The sequence below is a fragment of the Pteronotus mesoamericanus genome, unplaced genomic scaffold, assembly GCF_021234165.1.
Source record: "Pteronotus mesoamericanus isolate MK-2021 breed Mesoamerican mustached bat unplaced genomic scaffold, CSHL_Meso_final contig_24, whole genome shotgun sequence".
Classification (NCBI taxonomy): Eukaryota; Metazoa; Chordata; class Mammalia; order Chiroptera; family Mormoopidae; genus Pteronotus; species Pteronotus mesoamericanus.
In genome coordinates this window covers 5,782,186-5,800,745 of record NW_026555100.1, presented here as the reverse complement: position 1 = coordinate 5,800,745, position 18,560 = coordinate 5,782,186, and the positions used below count along the sequence as shown (strand labels likewise).

Sequence of the window (18,560 nt, the reverse complement as noted above, 5' to 3'; positions counted from 1 at the left end):
AGAGAATGATCCCAAACCTCTCTGTATGTTCATTCTGATGCATCAGCATATTAAAGGACACACCTGGAAAGCTGATGCATATTGAGACCCTCCCCTGAGACCTCCCCTAAAACTCTTACCTATTGAAAAACAAGTAAAAACCTTTTGGACAAAGTATGCGCTCTCTTGAGCCTACCTGGGCTTCTCTTTCCTCAGGGATCTTTTACTTTGTCTCTCCTAGACTCCAAGGGCCCTCCTCTTGCATAACTTTTCAGTAAGCCAAAAGCAGCCCAGCCTAGGCTCACTTCTGTTACTGTAACTTCCTTTCCTGATTCTACCTCTATACTGAGGTCTTCCTTCATTTCACTGTCCCAAGCTTTAATAAACATACTCTCAAAATCACCTGAACTCGTATCTTGAACTCTTTACTGCGCAAAGTCAAAACCCAGCACATCTCAGACTGTGCCAGGGCAGACCCACCTCTGCCCAGTCCCTTCCTGAGGACGAGGTGACCGTGGGGAGTACATCTCAGCAGCTAAATTTCTTCTCATGGTCCACAGTTGACCATATCATAAAAGAATACAAAACCAAATCATATTTGATAAGGATCTACTATCCAGAATATATAAATAGCACTACAACTCAATAAAAAAAAAAACAACCCAATTTAAAAATGTGCAAGAGCCCTGGCTGGTGTGAGTCAGTGGATAGATTGAGCATCGGCCAGCAAACCGAAAGGTCGCCAGTTTGATTCCTGGTCAAGGCCCGTGCCTGGGTTGCAGGCAAGGTCCCCAGTTAGGGGTATGCAAAAGGCAACTGGTTGATATTTCTCTCCCTTTCTCACTCCCTTCCCCTCTCTAAAAAATAATAAACATTTTTTAAAAAATGGGTAAGGTATTTGAATAGACATTTTTCCAAAGAAGAATGCAAATAGCCAAAAAACACAAGACAATATGCTCCTTGGTCATTAGGGAAATGCAAATCAAAACCACAAGATGCCACTTCACACCCACTAGGATGGCTATTATCAAACAGATAGCCAATGACAGTGTTGGGGAGGATGAAGAGAAATTAGAAACCACATTCATTGCTGGTAGGATTATGCAACGGTGCCACTGCTTTGGAAAAGTATGGCAGATCCTCAAAAAGGTAAACATAAAGATATCATATGATCCAGTGATTCCTAGTTGCATAGCCAAGGGAATTGAAAACATATCCACACAAAAATGTGTACAAGAACTTTCCTAGCAAGGTTATTCGTAACCAAAAGGTAAAAACCCAATACCCATCAATTAATGAATGCACAAACAAAATGTCTATCTAAACAATGGACTATTCAAGCATAAAACAGAATGAAGTACTGATTCATGCTACAATAGATGGATCTTAAAAATAGTATGCTAATTGGAAGAGGCCAGACACAAAGGGCCACATATTATTTAACTTCATTCATATGAAAAGCTCAATAATAGGCAAATCCAGAGAGATAGAAAGTCATTTAGTGACTGTCATGGGCTGTGCAGCAGGCTGAATGATGAGTGACTGTAATGGGTATAAAGTTTCTCTTTGGATGATGAAAATGTTAAAAAAGTAATTGTGGTAATGGTTGCACGAGTTTGTCATTATGCTACAAAACACTTTAAAACGGTAAATGGTATATTTTATCTTGTTTAAAAATCTATCACTTTTTTCTTTAATACCTATTCTCCTTTCTCATCTTTACCAAGTCCCATCACTGTTACTTTTTCAAAACCTAGATCAAAACTGAACTTTTTCAATGAAAATTTTAAAAGCAATTACACCTATCTTAGCCTATTAACCTTCTACGCATGAACCTTGCCTTTGCCTCGTAAGTCAATCTCTGTAAGATTGTGTCTTACACCACTTTTTATGTGTCTTAGTACTTACAAAAAAATCAATTGTGCACTGAATTATACTTGATATTTCCTATTCTTCCCCTAAATTTTTAGCACAATCATTCACCATATACACATTAAGTATCTGCTTTGTCCCAGGAAGTGCAGCACAAAGAATAGGGTTCTTATCCCCAGAATTTATAGTCTAACATTTATAATTTTCTTCTATCCTAATTTTTGTTTAGAACCTCCCCCTAGATTACAAACTTCTTTCCATTGCATTCTCCCTGACTACTTATTATAATGCTCAACATACTCAATAAGTAATTGCTCAGTACTGGGGATAAACCAATGGTTTTTGAAATTACCCTGCCGTGCCACTAATGATGAGTTCCTGACTAACTCTTCTAAAGAGCCTGCATTTAGTTCTGCCAAGAAGATGCTTTAAGACTCATTCACTCATTAGTTGAGCACCCGCTAAGTATCAAGCTTCACTTTCTTGAATTGTTATTAAACTGCAACTAATTTTAAAGTGTTTCATAAACATTTTTTTAAAATCAGGGGCCAATAAAGATATTTAGGGGGTTTTAGTAGACATTTTAAAAAGCTATGTTTTTTATGCATATAATACCTAATCATTTTTATAAAAGTTGTTACAGGCAACACTAATCTTTTTTTCTAGGTGGAAAGTTTAGTGTTTTTGAGTATAGAATACTAAATTATATAAAATAAGATGTAAATTACTCTAGGTTAAAAGAGCTGATTTTTTTCTTTAAGTAATAGTTTTGAAACACCACAAATTATAACTGTCCAATGGACCTAGTAGGACTTCGGCAGGCAAAATTTTTAGCGACCTTTTTAAAAATTCAGTATTATTACACAGAATTAGAGATTGTTGTGATTTTTATTTAATTTGGTATCGTGATAACAGCAGTGAGAAAATTATGTTTTACAAATACTGCATTAATACTACATCATTATGATATGGCTTTACACTGATTGTATATAGAGGAAAAAAATAACATTGGAATTAAGGCAATAAACACATGTGCAAACCAAGCACAACCCTGACACAGTCTTTAATAAAAAGCTCTTGGTTAGATGATGGCTGATATTGCTGCATGCTGGTCAGTCACTGCTCTGAAGGATAAGCTCTGAATAGCTTCATTCATTTAAAAAAAACTCCCTCCTACTGGCCCACGATGGCTAGAAGCAGCTTTCGGTAATCTCCACTCGTGTCACTCGCAATCACTGTGCCCAGGGTCTTCTGGTACATCTGACAGAATATCTGTTTTATTTGTACAAGATCAATCTGCATGTAAGAGATGATATTTTTGAGGTTAGAAAAGAGCCGTCCAAAGATAATTGGTATTTATTAGAATTATTCTTTGATAGTGAAAAGATCCTAATTATAATCAAAGCAGAGGGACAATAAACCAAGTGACTGGCATTTTACAGCTAGTTTCATAGTAGTGCTAGCATCTCCCAATAATGGCCTAATTCACTGTTATGTAAAAACACTGGGTAAGAGTGGTACTAGGCTCATCTATTTTTTAAGTACTAGCCATTTAAAACCCATGTTCTAAGATGGCTATTGTCAAAACACAGAAAATAACAAGCGTTAGCAAGGAGGTGGAGAGGTTGGAATCATTGTGGATTGCTGGTAGGACTATAAAATGGTGTAGCCACTGTGGAAAACAGTACGGTGATTCCTTAAAACAATAAAATAAAATATTATTACCATATAATTCAGCAATTCCACTTTTAGGTATATACGCAAAAGTAAAAGCAGGGACTCAAACAAATATTTATACACCCATGTTCAAAGCAGCATTGTTCAGAATAGCCACGAGGTGGGAGATACATACCATAGGATTTTATTCAGTATTAAAAAGGAAGGAAATTCTGACACAAGATACAACATGGATGAAACTTGAAGACATTATCCTAAGAGAAAAAACCAGCCACAACAAGGCAAATAGTGTGTGATTCCACTTACATGAGGTACCTAGAGTAGTCAAATACATAGGAACAGAAAGTAGAGTTGTAGTCGCCAAGAGTTGGGGAGAGAGGAAGGTGAATTACAGTTTAGTGAGTATAGATTTATAGGTGAAAGAGTTCTGATGGTGACAGTTGCACAACAATGTGAATGTACTTAATGCTACTGAACTGCATTCGACAACAGTCAAAATGGCAAGTTTCATGTTACATAGCTTTTACCGCAATTTCTAAAAAAGATCCTGCATAAAATATTTAGGTCTAAGAACAAATATACAAAAATGTTTTTTAAAACATCTTATTCTGGTTGTCTTTTTAAAAGCAATTTACCTTCCTTAGTATAATTTAGTTGTATATGTTTTCTTTCAGTTAAAAAAATCCAATAAATATTTAAAAATCAAAGAGAGGAAAACATCTGAAGCTATACTTAGGTAAAGAGACAAAGATAAATTTAAAAAAATAGTTCTATGATTACCAAGGTATACTAAATTTCAGGAAATTTTTATATCTAATAGGATTAATCTATGTAGCTCTTTCATACAATTTTTTACATAAACAAAATGAAAACCAAAGAACACTTCCAACTTGCCATAAACTAGTATTCTCCACAAGGTTCTAAGGTAGGAAAAATCTCTTGGTATCGATGCTTCACTGAGGTACATACAGTCTGTGTCACTAAAGTGAGCCTCTTTCATGGCGTGAGGAAAGTGAACTGTGCTTTATACAAACTACCAGCAGTGACGAAGACAGTTTTTTCTTAATATCATTCTTGAAGGATTGACAACCAACTAAAGAACTTTTAAGAAATCAACATTCAAAATTAATTAAGATCAGACAAAAAGAGAAAGTCTCACCTCACTTCGAGTGACCACGATCCTGATCAGGGTGGAGTCATCTGTGCCAGCGCCTTTCATAGAATAGTAGAGCCTCTCAGCAAAGAAGGCCGGGCGGTTGAGGGCACACTGCACTGCAAGTTAAGAGATGCTTCAGACACAGAATCATGACTTGACAATGGCGTCCACGCTCCAGCTTCACTGATTGCTTCTAACCTGCCTTTGATCATTTTCTAAGTAATCATCTCAGAAATCTGATGTGAGTTGAAAATAGCCCCCTAGACTTTCCTCAGCATCCATCTTTATGTCTGGTGCACCACACAGGCTACTTTCAATTCTAAATGATTCCCTCTGCCCCCCCCCCCCCCCCCCGATAAAACCCACTTTCACTCCAAAGATGTAATAGCTTAATTATTTACATTTTCCCCCTTCCATTGAGAAGATGTGTAGCAACTGTGCCCTAGTAGTATCTTTCAAGAAAATCAATAATGAATTCTGAATTCTAGAAGGCAAACACATTACTTTCCAGAGAAGAATATGAGATATACTCTGATATAAAAATGAAAACACAGATTTGAGCAAAGATTTAAGAATAATAAGAAATCTGACACATTTTCTCTTAAACAAATTAACTTAGCAAAGTCTTTTCCTGCAGCTGGTAGAGGTATCCTAACTGTTCGTTATTAATTTAGCTACAATTACTATAGTATCAATAATATTTGTAAGATATTCAATTGCTAATACCGATGTGTTCCTCTCTTTAGTCCTATATTCTCCATGAGAATAAAATTTCTATTTCATTACATATCTAAATATGAGGACACCAGAAACTGGGTTTTTAATTTCAAAAGAGAAAAGGGTCTCCTTGGGCTGAGTACTTGCAGTACTTTGTGGGGGGGGGGGTCGCAGGGGTAGAGTGTGTGACTCAAAATGATACTTTATATGGTGGCACTCATAGCTGCTTAGTGCTTTTCCATTAACCTTAATGCAAATGCTACAATCTACCATATATTCTTGCATAGTCCTCAAGAATGACATGCAGAATAAAGATTAAAGAACTCCAAAACAACCCTAGTTGATCGTGCCACCCACCATTCATAGGGAATTGCATATAAAAACAGAACTGGCTCAGCCTCAGTTTAAGCAGACTCCAGGGAGGCTATATTAATTATCAGGACTTAATAGGAACAGCTATTCAAAGCCTCCCTCATTTATCAACAAAGCAAAGCAAAACACAAAAGTATCTTACGGATGGCCTTCAAACCACTCTCAACATTTCCGGAAAACTCACGGCCAACACTGCTTAACAAATCTCGATTAGCCATCTGGAAACAAAATGTATAGGGGTTAAAACCTTTTCACAACTTAAAGTAAAAGCAAGATCTTAAAAATAAAAACTCATACCCTGGAATAGGCCTCCATGGTAGCTCTCAGCTGAGGAAAGCTCCTTGTGGCAAGAATCATGTTAAAGCAAGATTCATCTGTCCCCAGTCTCCCTTCGCCAGCTTGATAGAGACGTTGAGCATCTTCCTGAGCCAGCTGGTGGTTCACATTCTGGTTCTCATCACGATTTCCCTGCAAAAGGAGGAGGCAGGAATTGGAAGTGGCACAAGTTCTATTAAAAATTTTCTTTCCCATCTATTCATTTACAGATTTAAAGGGACAATTTATTAAAGATTAATACATAAAGTTTACCATGCCTAGCTTTCATTTCCAAAGAAACTACACTAGTGTAACTAGTACTTTATCACACAGCAACCTTGGATTTAATAATACATGATCATGGTTTAATGAGATTATATTAAAATGAAAGGTTTTCAGGGCTTTGAGAGCTAAATTGAACAAGAAAAGGTTTCCCTAAAAAATTATATACATATATGTATGATTTATACATATACACCTCACACATAAACAAAAAGAAAAATATCTCTACTAGGAGATATAAACTACCACTTAAAGGAAGAAATTATTATTCTCCTTAGCTGGGATTTAAGATCAATAGGTATTATATTTAATTCCATTTTGTATTCATTAATGCAACTAAAAAGTATGGAGCACTTGCTTTGTGCCAAGCTGTGTTAGAGTTCCTAGAGAAAGAGAGCCAGTAGGTTGTCTATATGGAAAGCACAAGGTCTCTGACCTCAAGGAATTTAAGTCAAGGGAGGGTACATGTAATATGGAGGCTTCACAAACTTCCTTTCCTTTATTCAAGTGTAATCTTATTACAGTAAGTATTTATTATGCATGTATAAATAAAAATGATGCATGAACTTTTTAGAAGAAGGTATAAGCAACTCAAGTTCTGCTAGACTGCTGATTTGTATACCAAACTCTCCCCTGGATAGAAGGGAGGGAGGGAGGGAGGGAGGGAGGAGGAAGGAGAGAGAGAGAGAGAGAGAGAGAGAGAGAGAGAGAGAGAGAGAGAGAGAGCTCTGAGCCTGAATGAGAATAAAGCTTAGATGGGCAATTGGTTTCTCTCAAAAACAGAAACCCAAACCCAAACCCAAACAAAGGCTGTCCTCTAGAGTCTGTGTCCTTCTGAGAAAAAAAATGGAGAGGTGTTCCTTGAAGGTGAGAAACTATCTTCTGAAGAACGCTGGGCACAAGGAATATGTAGAAGTGTGTTTGAAGTGCATGACTGAATATAGCACAGGAAACGGTGTTCAGAGAAAATCTCCCATGTTATTGCCTTTGGATCCAAACACATATACAATCCCATTTTCTTAGGAAGCCATTCTCCTTCTTAGTCCCTGGAAGAGATCCCATTACATTATAAAATGGCTGGGCCTTGAACCACAGAGACACTCTGCACCTCATATTAAGTCTTCATCATTTTTTAGTGTTGTATCTGTTCCTGTTTGTTTTCTTCTCTTTTTAAAAATATTTTTATTTATTTACAGAGGGGAAGGGAGGAAGAATGAGAGGGATAGAAACATCAATGTGAGAGAGAAACATCAATCAGCTGCCTCTCAAGTGCACCCTGACTGGGACTGGGCCTGCTACCCAGGCATGTGCCCTGAGAGGGAGTCGAATCTGTGACCTTTTGCTTTGTGGGACTACACCCAACCAAGCAAGCCACACACCAATAAGGGCTCTTCTCCTTTTTAAATGTTAACCTACTCCCCTGCCTGCTCTGTTACTTGGTTGTAGGTAAATTCAACTTCCTCCCACCCATTCGTATTCTTTTCTCATTTCCACATCCATTCCATGTAGCTCACTACCTTTTCTGTAGCTACCTTCCCTTGCTCTGAAGAGCCTCTCCCCTACTTTCAGATCCTTCAAGGCTCTCCAACCTTGTGCACTAGCAGGGCAGCCAGTCACTCCTAATACTGAATCAGTGTGCTAGTCTTCTGCATCATCTCTTTCAAATAAACCCTCATCATCTCATTCTAAGTATGTCTGTAATATCATTCCAAATACCCTATTTGGAGAATTTTCTTTTTCTTTAAACATTGATTTTTTGTTGTTGCACTTTATTCATGCGTTCATTGGTTGATTCTTGTATGTGCCCTGACATGGGAGCAAACCCAACACCTTGGTGTATTGGGCCGATGCTCCAACCGAGCAACCTGGACAGGGCTGGAGAATTTTCTCTCACCTCTCCAGCACATCTTGGGAATCAGAATAAGGAGATGTCAATCACAGTATTTCTCTGACTCTTGAAACACTTTGCATTTCTAGCTCTCCTCACACATTTTTCACCCAAACAGCACTTCCATGGCATACCTTTCATTGATGGTACAACTTAACTGGTAGTACAGTGCTAAGCTTAAAAATACAGATTCACCCCCATCCTAAGACACAGCTTTCACTGATTTCTGATTCCATATAACCTTAAAGAGGTGAATTTCTGGTTCCTTCAAATGCCAAATCTACAGAAGTAAATCTCAAGAGCGACTACAAAGAAATGGGTACACTGGGTTGTGTGTTGTCCCTCCTAAAGGTGGCAAGATTCCGAGGGGGCTGAATAAAGGAGGTAATAGGCAGTAGAGAACGTTTTCTCCACCCTCACACAGACATTCATTCTATAATCACCTGGCACATGGATACAAGTAAACGTTCAAAATGCCCTGATGTATCTGACCGAATGTCCTTTTCAAGGTCTCGTCCAAATTCTGACTGATAACATCTGACAATTTCTTGGATTTCCTGATTAGTTCTTGTGCATAAAACTTCAATCAATACACGTTCCTGAGTTCCTGCTCCCTATGTGAAATGAAGAAAGGGAGAATTATACAAAAGAAAAACAAAATCTCTGAACGTTATTAAATCTTACTGTCCCATCAAATATATCGTTGGCCTCCAGAATATACAGAGGCCAGAGCAGCTCTATATATTCGGAGATATGAAACAATATATTGGTTTAGTTGTCACTAAAAATTCAGAACTGCCACAATTTGTGGGTTTTTTTGAAATATGATAAAATAGTGAAGGAAAATGACATATAATACTGTACCTTCATTGCATTCCGTAAACTCCAGGCATCATAATATGTAGTTGGCATGAACAGGGCAAGGACCAGTTCTTCCACGTTGCCACTTAACTCTGATTTGAGATCTTTAATTAAATCCTGTTTAATTACAAGTACAAACTAAGTATACATGCTCTCCAAATTTTGTTGCTTAAGTTTTTAAAGGAAAACATGGAAAATGAAATGGAATTTCTTTTTGAAAACCTAAATTTAGAATCTGAATATTATATACTAAAAAATAAATAAATATATACACTTAAAATGTTACATTCAAGCAAATGTATTTTATTCATTCTATCAATAAACACTTAAATAAATTCTTACTCTAGTTCCATCACTCTATCAGGTACAATGACAAGCAATTCATGAAACAAAGAAAAACTCAAATGAACAAAATGAGAAAGTTATTTATTAGTATAAGAAACTGTTCTTGTTCTATGAGGAAGTAGAAATCCTCACCATGGGGAAAAAATAAAAAGATAAACATCTAAAAAGAGATAAGGCAGCCTGTACTCCAGCACCAGATGAGTAAGTAGCACAGAAATAAACAGAAAAAGTTGAAACAAACAAGTTAATGTAGGCTACAGGATACAGAGAAAGCTTTTAGTCCAGATCCTGAAGAGTATATAAAAATTAGCAGTAAAATTATCTGTGGAATTTTTCTTAAAAACAAAAACAAAAAACACTCCAACAACAACTACAACACAAACACTGATGTTGAGGAAGAATACTCTTATTTTGCATGTTTTTTTTCTTTTTAAAAATTTTTATAATAGCTCATATGAGCCAAACTGACGTCACGTGCTGGGAAGCAAGGTCTCAAATGCTCCTCTGCATGTGTTTTTAAGTTCTAAAGGAGATCATGATCAGCTAAGGTTGAGAATCATCAGTATAGAGGCAAGGATAAGCAAAGCTTGTTCAATGGAACAATAAGACAACCAGTTTTGTTAGACGGGAATGTTTTCACAGATTAGTAAATCAAAGTTTTAACTATCTGTTTGGGTTATTACCTTGGATACCAGGCTAAAGAATGTGAATTAGATTCTGCATGCTGGAGGAGCCACTGGAAACTTCTATGCAAGAAAATGGCATTGTTGTGTCAACAATAGGCAGTGTGGATTATGATGACAAAAAAAGCTATGGGAACATTTAAGCTACTGGAATATTTAGGTGAGAAGTAATAAAGGCCTGGAATTCAGTGGTGGCAATGGAAGTGCGTGAATAAGGGGAAAGAGAGTAAGAAGTATAAGTTCAGAAGTTAAAAAACAGTCATGGGATATAAAGTATAGTATAAGGAATAAAAGTCAATAATATTGTAAAAACTATGTAGGGTGTCAGAGGGGTACTAGTCTGATCAGCATGATCCCATCATAAGTTAAATAAATGTCTAATCACTACATGTGCACCTGAAACTAATATAATATTGTATGTGAACTGTAACTGAAAAATTAAAATTATTTTAGAAAATTATAAAGGTAGAAAACACATTTTTAAAGAGCCCCTTTAAAGACTACATCAATAAGACAGTCAGTAACCAGTTGCTAGAACAAGGCAATGCCAGGCATACAGTAGGCACTGAATAAATATTCACTGACTGACTGATAAAGAATAGGAATCGGAGAAGACCACGGCAGCCTAGAAGAACAGTATTTTTATGAAATAACAGGAATTTAAGAGAAAAGTTGGATGGGGGATAAGGAAAATAAGCTGTGAATTTAGTTTTAATTCTAAAGTGATATATGAGAAAATTCAGAATGGCGTCTATGTAGCATAGACTGTCTATGAACTAAAGAAATTCATAATATGGAATGTATTTTTATGAGAGAAGTAAGTCTGACATTAAGCTCTAAGGAAATATAGCATTTGTGTTGTTTAATCAACCTTGAGACTAAAGATGTGGATCTGGGCTGGACAGAGAGGGAAAGGCGGAGTAGAATAGGCAAAGTGGGACCAACAGCTGCACTTCTACTCCCATTCTGAGAAGAGTAAACTGCATCCAGAGGATGTTAAGACACTTTCAGGATTCCCAGGTAAGTGGCAAATGAATGCTACTCAGTTTTCCCTTTATAGCTGAGCAGCGATGGCACCTTTTAGCCATAGAATCTTGTTAGTTTTAGTCACAGGTCATCCATTCAACAAATATTTACTAAGTGGATACTTGTTATTGTTCCTGGACTTGGTACTATAAATACAGTGCAAAGATAAATATGAACAACATGGTTTGCCCGAGGGGGCTCGGAGTTTTGGGGAGTGGACAGTGAGATTAGTTATAGTAGAGGTTTTACAAAGTGCTGTGGGACCACAGTGGAAGAAATAGCTAAATTCTGTCCAGAGCAATGAGAGAAACTTTACTGGGGAGCCAATTTAAGCCAAATCCTGAAGTTGTTCGCTGTGCAGAAAAGAGAAAAAGATGCTCTAGGCCAAGAGCACATATACCAAGCACAGACATATAAAAGATCATGATGTGTGCAGATGATGGCAAGAAGTCCCATATGATTGTAAACAGAGGGTATGTTTAGAGGGAGGGAGAGGAGCAGAAGATGATGCCAAGGACCAAGAATAAGTGGGGCTCTATAAGGAGTCCTTGAATCCCACTGTAAGGAGAAGACTGAGAACCAAGTTGCTGATCATGACTGTGGTCTACTTTCTACTGAACATCTATCACACACCAGACATAGTATAAGGTATAACCACAAGATCAAGAAGTACTCTAGAATTAGAAAGGCTTTTAACATTAAAAAAAATAATAAATATACCACTCCTGGAGTCTCTGAAATGTAGCTGCACCTATTTTGTTCCATCAGTACTGATATAGTAATATCCAACCTGACGTGAATGCAGGGTCTACAGGCTCTGTTCATGCTCACTCAAGGGAAAAAAAAAAAATACCTTTCCATACATGGTCTTAAAAGCTGCTTTAATTTTTTGCCTTTGATCGTTGGAACGGTTGGCCACAACATCCACAATTGCCTGTTCGTCTGTCCCTGAAAGAATCACACACGTTTAAGGCTGTGGTTGGGTACTCCTTTAGGACATCTCTTAGATGCTTAAAGATACCTGGTGCCATATTAAATTGAGGTAGGTGCACACAGGCTGACACATAAACTTGGTTTATGATATAAAGCTTATTTTTACTTTAATCACTTAAACTTATTATAAGTAAGACAAAATTCTATTTTCCTTACCAAAACCCTTCATGGCTTTACGAAGTATTTCTGCATCTCTCATAGCATCGAAGTTGGCAGCTGGTCGAATTGTTCCTTGAGTTCCCTGAGTCATTGCGGCAGGCTGAGAACAAGAGGCATAAAACCCAAGTCAGTTATTGTGCCAATTATTTCACAATATATACAGATACAAAATCACCATATTGTACACCTAAAACTAATACAATGTTAATGTCAATTATATCTCAATAAAATTAGAAAAAAAAAGAATATGAAAAAATTTTCACCTTCTTTAATTAAAAAAAAAAATTTAAAATAAAAATCAAAGAAGCATTTGAAATCTTGTTCTCAGGCATAAGTCCTCAAGTTTGGCTCAGATAAGCTCATAAAAATTCAAAAAATAAAAACAAAAATCCAAGTTAGGATTCTTTGCTGGCAAGACAACAACTCAAAACTTCCCCAGTCAAAACTGTTAAGCAAAGAGGTCAGTATTTGGGTTTTAGGACAAGGACATAAGCATTTCATTATAAGCTAATTCTGGAATAGGCAGGAAAGACATATCTCCATCCTCCCAACAGACAGTCAGACACCAAACTTTCAGGACACTAGTTAAACTTGTGAAATTAGTCATACGCTTCCTATGCCTTGAATCCCAGTTGGTATTCCTTGGACTTCCTTGGGATATAGGATATGCTTTGAGGCAAGGAGAGGAATGGAAGATGATACCAAGGATCAAGAATAATCAGGGGCTATATAATGTCCTTGAATCTCACTATAAGAAGATTGAGAAACTTCTAATTCCACTTGGAAATTCCTGCTTGGTAGAATAGGAGGAAAAAAAGAGATGATTCCTGGATAGTGTGAAATGAGTGGCAGTGTTTGATTTAAAGACAATAATATAATAATGGCTTTAGTAAAGTAGAACATTGAGTTGCCCAATGAACTTTTCAATAAGCTATATAATTTTGTTAATATCTCTTCTTTCCTCTATGAGCCCTGATTATTAGACATCAAATAAAACACTGTACATGAAGAAAAGCACAAAAGGCAGCTGCTCTGTCTAGCCTGCCAGCTCTCTGTCTCTCGCCAAGAGTAGACTTTTTTTTTTGGTTTAGTGCTCAGGCTATACGTTTATTATCCAAAAGTGGACTTTTACTTTTTGCTTTAATAAACCTTGCCACTGTCGCTTAAACTTATAACAAAAAAAACAAAAACAAAAAAAAAACAACCACACAAAATGAAAGTGATGATTAGCGATTCCTCTTGATAGACTTTATAAGGAAATATACCAGAAAGCAACATATAGACCATATATATATTTTTTCTTTTTTAAATTTATTTTATTTAGCTTTAAGATTTTAAAGATTTTATTTATTTTTAGAGAGAAGGTAAGGGAGAGACACATGCATGTGTGAGAGAAACATCAGTTGGTTGCCTCTCGTGTGCCCCACCTGACTGGGAATTGAACCAGCGCCTTTTCAATTGGATTGAAAAGTGGATTGGAGGTCAGTGCTCAATCCACTGAGCCACACCAGCTTGATGGGGCTATATTTTTTAATAGAAATATATGAGAAAAAATTTTTTTAATTACCACATAACAAATACCACAGTAATAACTGCTTCAGACAAGAATCATAAATGAATGTTAAAATTAGGGGGTAAAAGTTTGATCTAAAGCAATTATCACCAGTAATTCAATAAGTCAACAATAAGTGCCTCCTGATATGATGCACCAGGGATACAACATCATTTTTGTGGTATTCCTGTCCAAATGGCATAACCTAAATTTAATCATGAGGAAATATCAGACAAACCCAAATTAAGAAATAAGCTACAAAATAACTGGTAGTACGATATGAAAGTGTCAAGGACATGAACAACAAAGACTAAGGATTGTTTCATATTAAAAGAAACTTAAGAGATATGACAATAAATGCAATATTCCATCCCGGATTGGATCTTGAACCAGACAAGGGCATTAGAGGGGCAAATGGTGAAAGGTGAGTAAGTCTACAATTTGGAAGATGGTATTAAATAAATGTAATTTCATCATTTTGATCATCGTATTGTGTTTATGTAAGAAATTAACATTTGAAGAGCCTGAGTAAAGGGTATACAGGAATTCTATGTACATGTTCTTGCAACTTTTTTGTAAGTCTTAAATTACCTCAAAATTAAAAGTAAAAACAAAATTAAAAATGCAAAGCTATGAAACAATTCAATAGTTTTCTTAAAGTAGTCAATTAGCGCTCAAGAGGGATGGAATGAAGATGATATCTTGCCATATTTTTTAAAATTCAATTTTAATAATATATTTTATTTAACCCCATATGTCTAAAATGTCACTTAAACATGTTTTCAACATAATTTTAAAATATAAAATGATTAAATTGCTCTTTTGGCAACTGAAGTTGTACTTAGACTTATGCTAGCACCTGTAGGGCAAAGTAAATGGGGAGAAGGGGACCAGACCATCATTCAACAAACATTTTTATGGTCAGTAATTCCTCCCACTCATTTATACTCTTACACCAACATTTTCTTCTATCAGTACACTTTACCAACCAACCCTTCACTAGTTTCTAAGCCAGGAATGTATGCAGAGTACTAACAGAAAAATGTTTGTATAGAGACTATAAGGAAAAACTAAAATTATTCTATCTGTAGGAAATATGCAAGTATAAATTTTTTCAATGTAGCACTGTCACTGAAATCCTAAGTAGAGAAAAAGCCTTCGTTTATAATATACTGAACTAGACAGTAAGAGAAACTAATCCTCATCAACTACTGTTTGATGATTCTCATTTTGTGTCGTCCCATTCTTGCTATTGCACCTGTAGGAAAGACTGGTTTGTTTTATTCTTTGCTGAAAGTCTAGTTTGAAGTGAATCTTCATCAAGAATACTATCATCCTTCAAGCATTATACTAACTTCAAAGAAATCAGAGTCCATGCTGTTAAGGTCAAAACTCTAAGAAGGAGAGATTTCTCAGCACAGCAAAGTTCACACTATTGGCCACCAAGAGTTTCAACCTTTAAAATCCATTTGAGTCCAATCTCCCTGCTGAAAACTGCCATAAAATTAGAATTGGGTCAATCAAAGGTTACATGGCCCAAATGCCCAAGCAAGACCAAAAAAAAAAAAACCCAACAAACAAAAACCCTGGACTGGATGGTATCACAGGTGAATTTTACCAAACATTCCCAGAAGAACTAGCACCTTTCCTTCTCAAACTATTTCAAAAATTTCAAGAGGAAGGAGAGCTCTGAAACTTATTTTATGAGGCCAGCATTATTCTAATTCCAAAACTAGATGAAGACACTACAAAAAAAGAAAGAAAATTATATGCCACATAGAAGCTAAAATCCTTGACAAAATATTAGCAAACTGAATACAGAAATACATCAAAAAGATCATGCACCATGATCAAGGGGTATTTATTTTAAGAATGCAAGCTTGATACAACATTCACAAATCAATAAATGCGATTCACCACATAAACAAAATGAAAGATTAAAAACACATAATCATATCAATAGATGCAGAAAAAGCTTTCAATAAAATCCAGCACCCATTGAAAAGGAAGAAGTAAAACTGCTTTCATTTGCAGATGACATGATACTGTACATAGAGAACCCCAAAGATTCTACCAAGAAACTACTAGAACTAATAAATTCAGTGAAATAGCAGAATACGAAATTAATATCCAGAAATCAGTTGCTTTTTCATATGCCAATAATGAATGATCAGAAAGGGAAATTAAGAAAACAATCCCATTTACAACTGATTTAAAAAAAAGTACCCACGAGTAAATCTAACCAAGGATGTAAAAGACCTGTACTCAGAAAATTATAAGACACTGAAGAAAGCAGCTGAAGAAGGCAAAAATAAGTGGAAACACATACAGTGTTCATGGATAGGAAGAATTAACATCATTAAAATGTTCACGCTACCCAAAGCAATCTATAGATTCAACCCAATTCCTATCAAGATTCCAAAGACATATTTCAGAGAACTAGAACAAATATTTCAAAAATTATATGGAACCACAAAAGGCCCACATAGCAATAGCAATCCTGAGAAGATAGAATAAAAGTTGGAGGAATGTTGCTGCCTAATATCAAACTATACTATAAGGCCATAGTAATCAAAACAGCATGATATTGGCATAAAAACAGACACATTGATCAATGGAACAGAATAGAGAGCCCAGAAATAAACCCACACCTCTACAGTCAATTAATATTTGACAGAGGAAGCTAGTACATACAGTTACTAGTTAGATAAGCTAAATAACATACTACTTACTTAGATAAGCTAGTGGGCTAAAGATAGTTTATTCAATAGATGGTGTTGGGGAAATTTGACAGATACATGCAGAAAAAAAGAAATTAGACAACCGTCTTTAACCACACACAAGAATAAATTCAAAATGGATAAAGGCTTAAATATCAAGACTGGAAACATAAAAATCCTAGAAGAAAACATAGGCAGTAAAATATCAGACATTGACAATAGCAATATTTTATCTGATATATCTCCCCAGGCAAGGGAAATAAAAGAGAAAATAAACAAATGGGACTACATCAAACTAAAAACATTTTGCACAGCAAAGGAAACCATCAACAAAATGGGAAAATCAAGATGGTGGAGGAGTGAATGGAAGTCATAGTGACCTCCTTCCAGGACCAATCTGGAATTACGACTAAATTGTGGAGAAATCACCAGAACAAACGAGACAGGAGCCTTATAACCTTGGACAGACAGAAGAATCAGCTTTAGCACAACCTCACTGGTAAGGAGTGTGGTAGAGACTCAAGAAGGTGGGCGGGGCAGCAGCACCAGAAGGATATCGAAAGGGCCAGCTGGATTCCCCAAGAAGAGCAGGGTCTAAACCGTAAGTGGGGATCTCCAGCCTACAGCACCAGAGCCTAAAAAACACAGATAAGAACCACTGCGAAAAGCAGCAGGGTTGCTCTCTACCAGAGACAAGCGGCTGGAGATGCAAAAAGCCACTTAAAGGGCCAATGTATAAACTTTTCTTTGCAGCCACTTACCCTCGTCTGTGGCAAAGGAAGGGACAGAGTGGGTTACAGACACCTGAGGAGAGACTGGGGAAGGAGGCTTTGGGGAGAGAACTGAGAGAGTTGCAGGTGAGATCCTGGTGTTGACTCATTCCCCATAGGGCAGCAAGCATCTTGCTCAAGGCAGACCACTCCCCTGAGCAGCAACAGCATGAGAGAACACAACAGCCCTACCCCCAGGAGGGACTCAGGCCTGGCCTAGTGGTGCTAAAGCCTGACAGCTGAGTCCAGAGTGGCAGCCACTGATAGTAGATCCCTGGCTAAAGGGGGTGCAGAATGGTCTAGAGGCACTTGACGAGAGACTGAGGAAAGAGGCTTTCGGGAGAGAACGGAGAGAGTGGCTGGAAGGATCCCAGTGCTGACTCATCCCCCATGTGGCAGCAGTCATCTGGCTCAGGCAGGTAACTCTCCTGAGCAGCAGCAGCAGCGTGAGAGGACCCAATGACCATGCCCCCAGGAGGGACTCTGCCCTGCCCTGTGGTGTCTAAGCTGGCCTGCAGAGTGCAGAATGACTAGATTAACAACTGAAGGAGACAGCCACAGACAGTAGATTCCTGGAAGCCTCTAACAGACTGCCTAAGGCCAGACAGGGACGGCATCTGACATCATCAGAGGAAGATCCAGAAAGGAAAAACAGTAGTCTCCTACCATAGAAGCTCACACCACAAAGTCAGGAAATCAAGACGGATTACTTCAAGAAGCAGAAGCAAAAAAGAAGAGTCTCACAAATAATGGGAAGACAAAGAAACACCCCCCCAGTCAAAGGGAAAGGAGGAATCCCCACAAAGAGAACTAAATGAAATAGAGGCAAGTAAACTATCAGATAGTGAGTTCAAAACAATGGTTCTAAGGAAGCTCAATGAGCTCAGTGAGCACAGAGAGAATTATAAAAAACTACAGGGAAACTATGAGGAACTTACTGCAAACTATATCAGCATGGAAAAGGACATAGGAACTATCAATAAGAGGCAAAAGGAATTAAAGAACACAACTTCTGAATTGAAGAACACAGTAGAAGGAATCAAAAGCAGGCCAGATGAAGCAGAGTATTGAATCAGTGAGCTGGAGGACAAGGTAGAAAAAAGCTCCCAGAAAGAGCAAGAAAATGAGAAAAGACTCAAAAAGAATGAAGAAGAGTTTAGGGAAATACAGGACAACCTAAAATGTAATAATAT

General features: G+C 37.0%; 1 protein-coding gene across 4 annotated transcripts in view; it reads right to left on the bottom strand.

Moving 5' to 3' along the window:
* Positions 1-2,728: 2,728 nt before the first annotated feature.
* ANXA7 (annexin A7) overlaps positions 2,729-18,560 on the bottom strand; it is a 31,600-nt gene continuing 15,768 nt past the window's right edge. For all 4 annotated transcript variants that reach the window (XM_054572608.1, XM_054572606.1, XM_054572609.1 and 1 more), the window contains 8 exons: positions 12,323-12,425; positions 12,027-12,121; positions 9,123-9,236; positions 8,702-8,872; positions 6,071-6,241; positions 5,916-5,991; positions 4,688-4,800; positions 2,729-3,147 (listed from right to left, as the gene is read on the bottom strand). In XM_054572608.1, the coding sequence (XP_054428583.1) occupies positions 3,025-3,147; positions 4,688-4,800; positions 5,916-5,991; positions 6,071-6,241; positions 8,702-8,872; positions 9,123-9,236; positions 12,027-12,121; positions 12,323-12,425 (966 nt within the window). In that variant the 3' untranslated portion in view covers positions 2,729-3,024. The remainder of the gene's footprint in view (positions 3,148-4,687; positions 4,801-5,915; positions 5,992-6,070; positions 6,242-8,701; positions 8,873-9,122; positions 9,237-12,026; positions 12,122-12,322; positions 12,426-18,560) is intronic.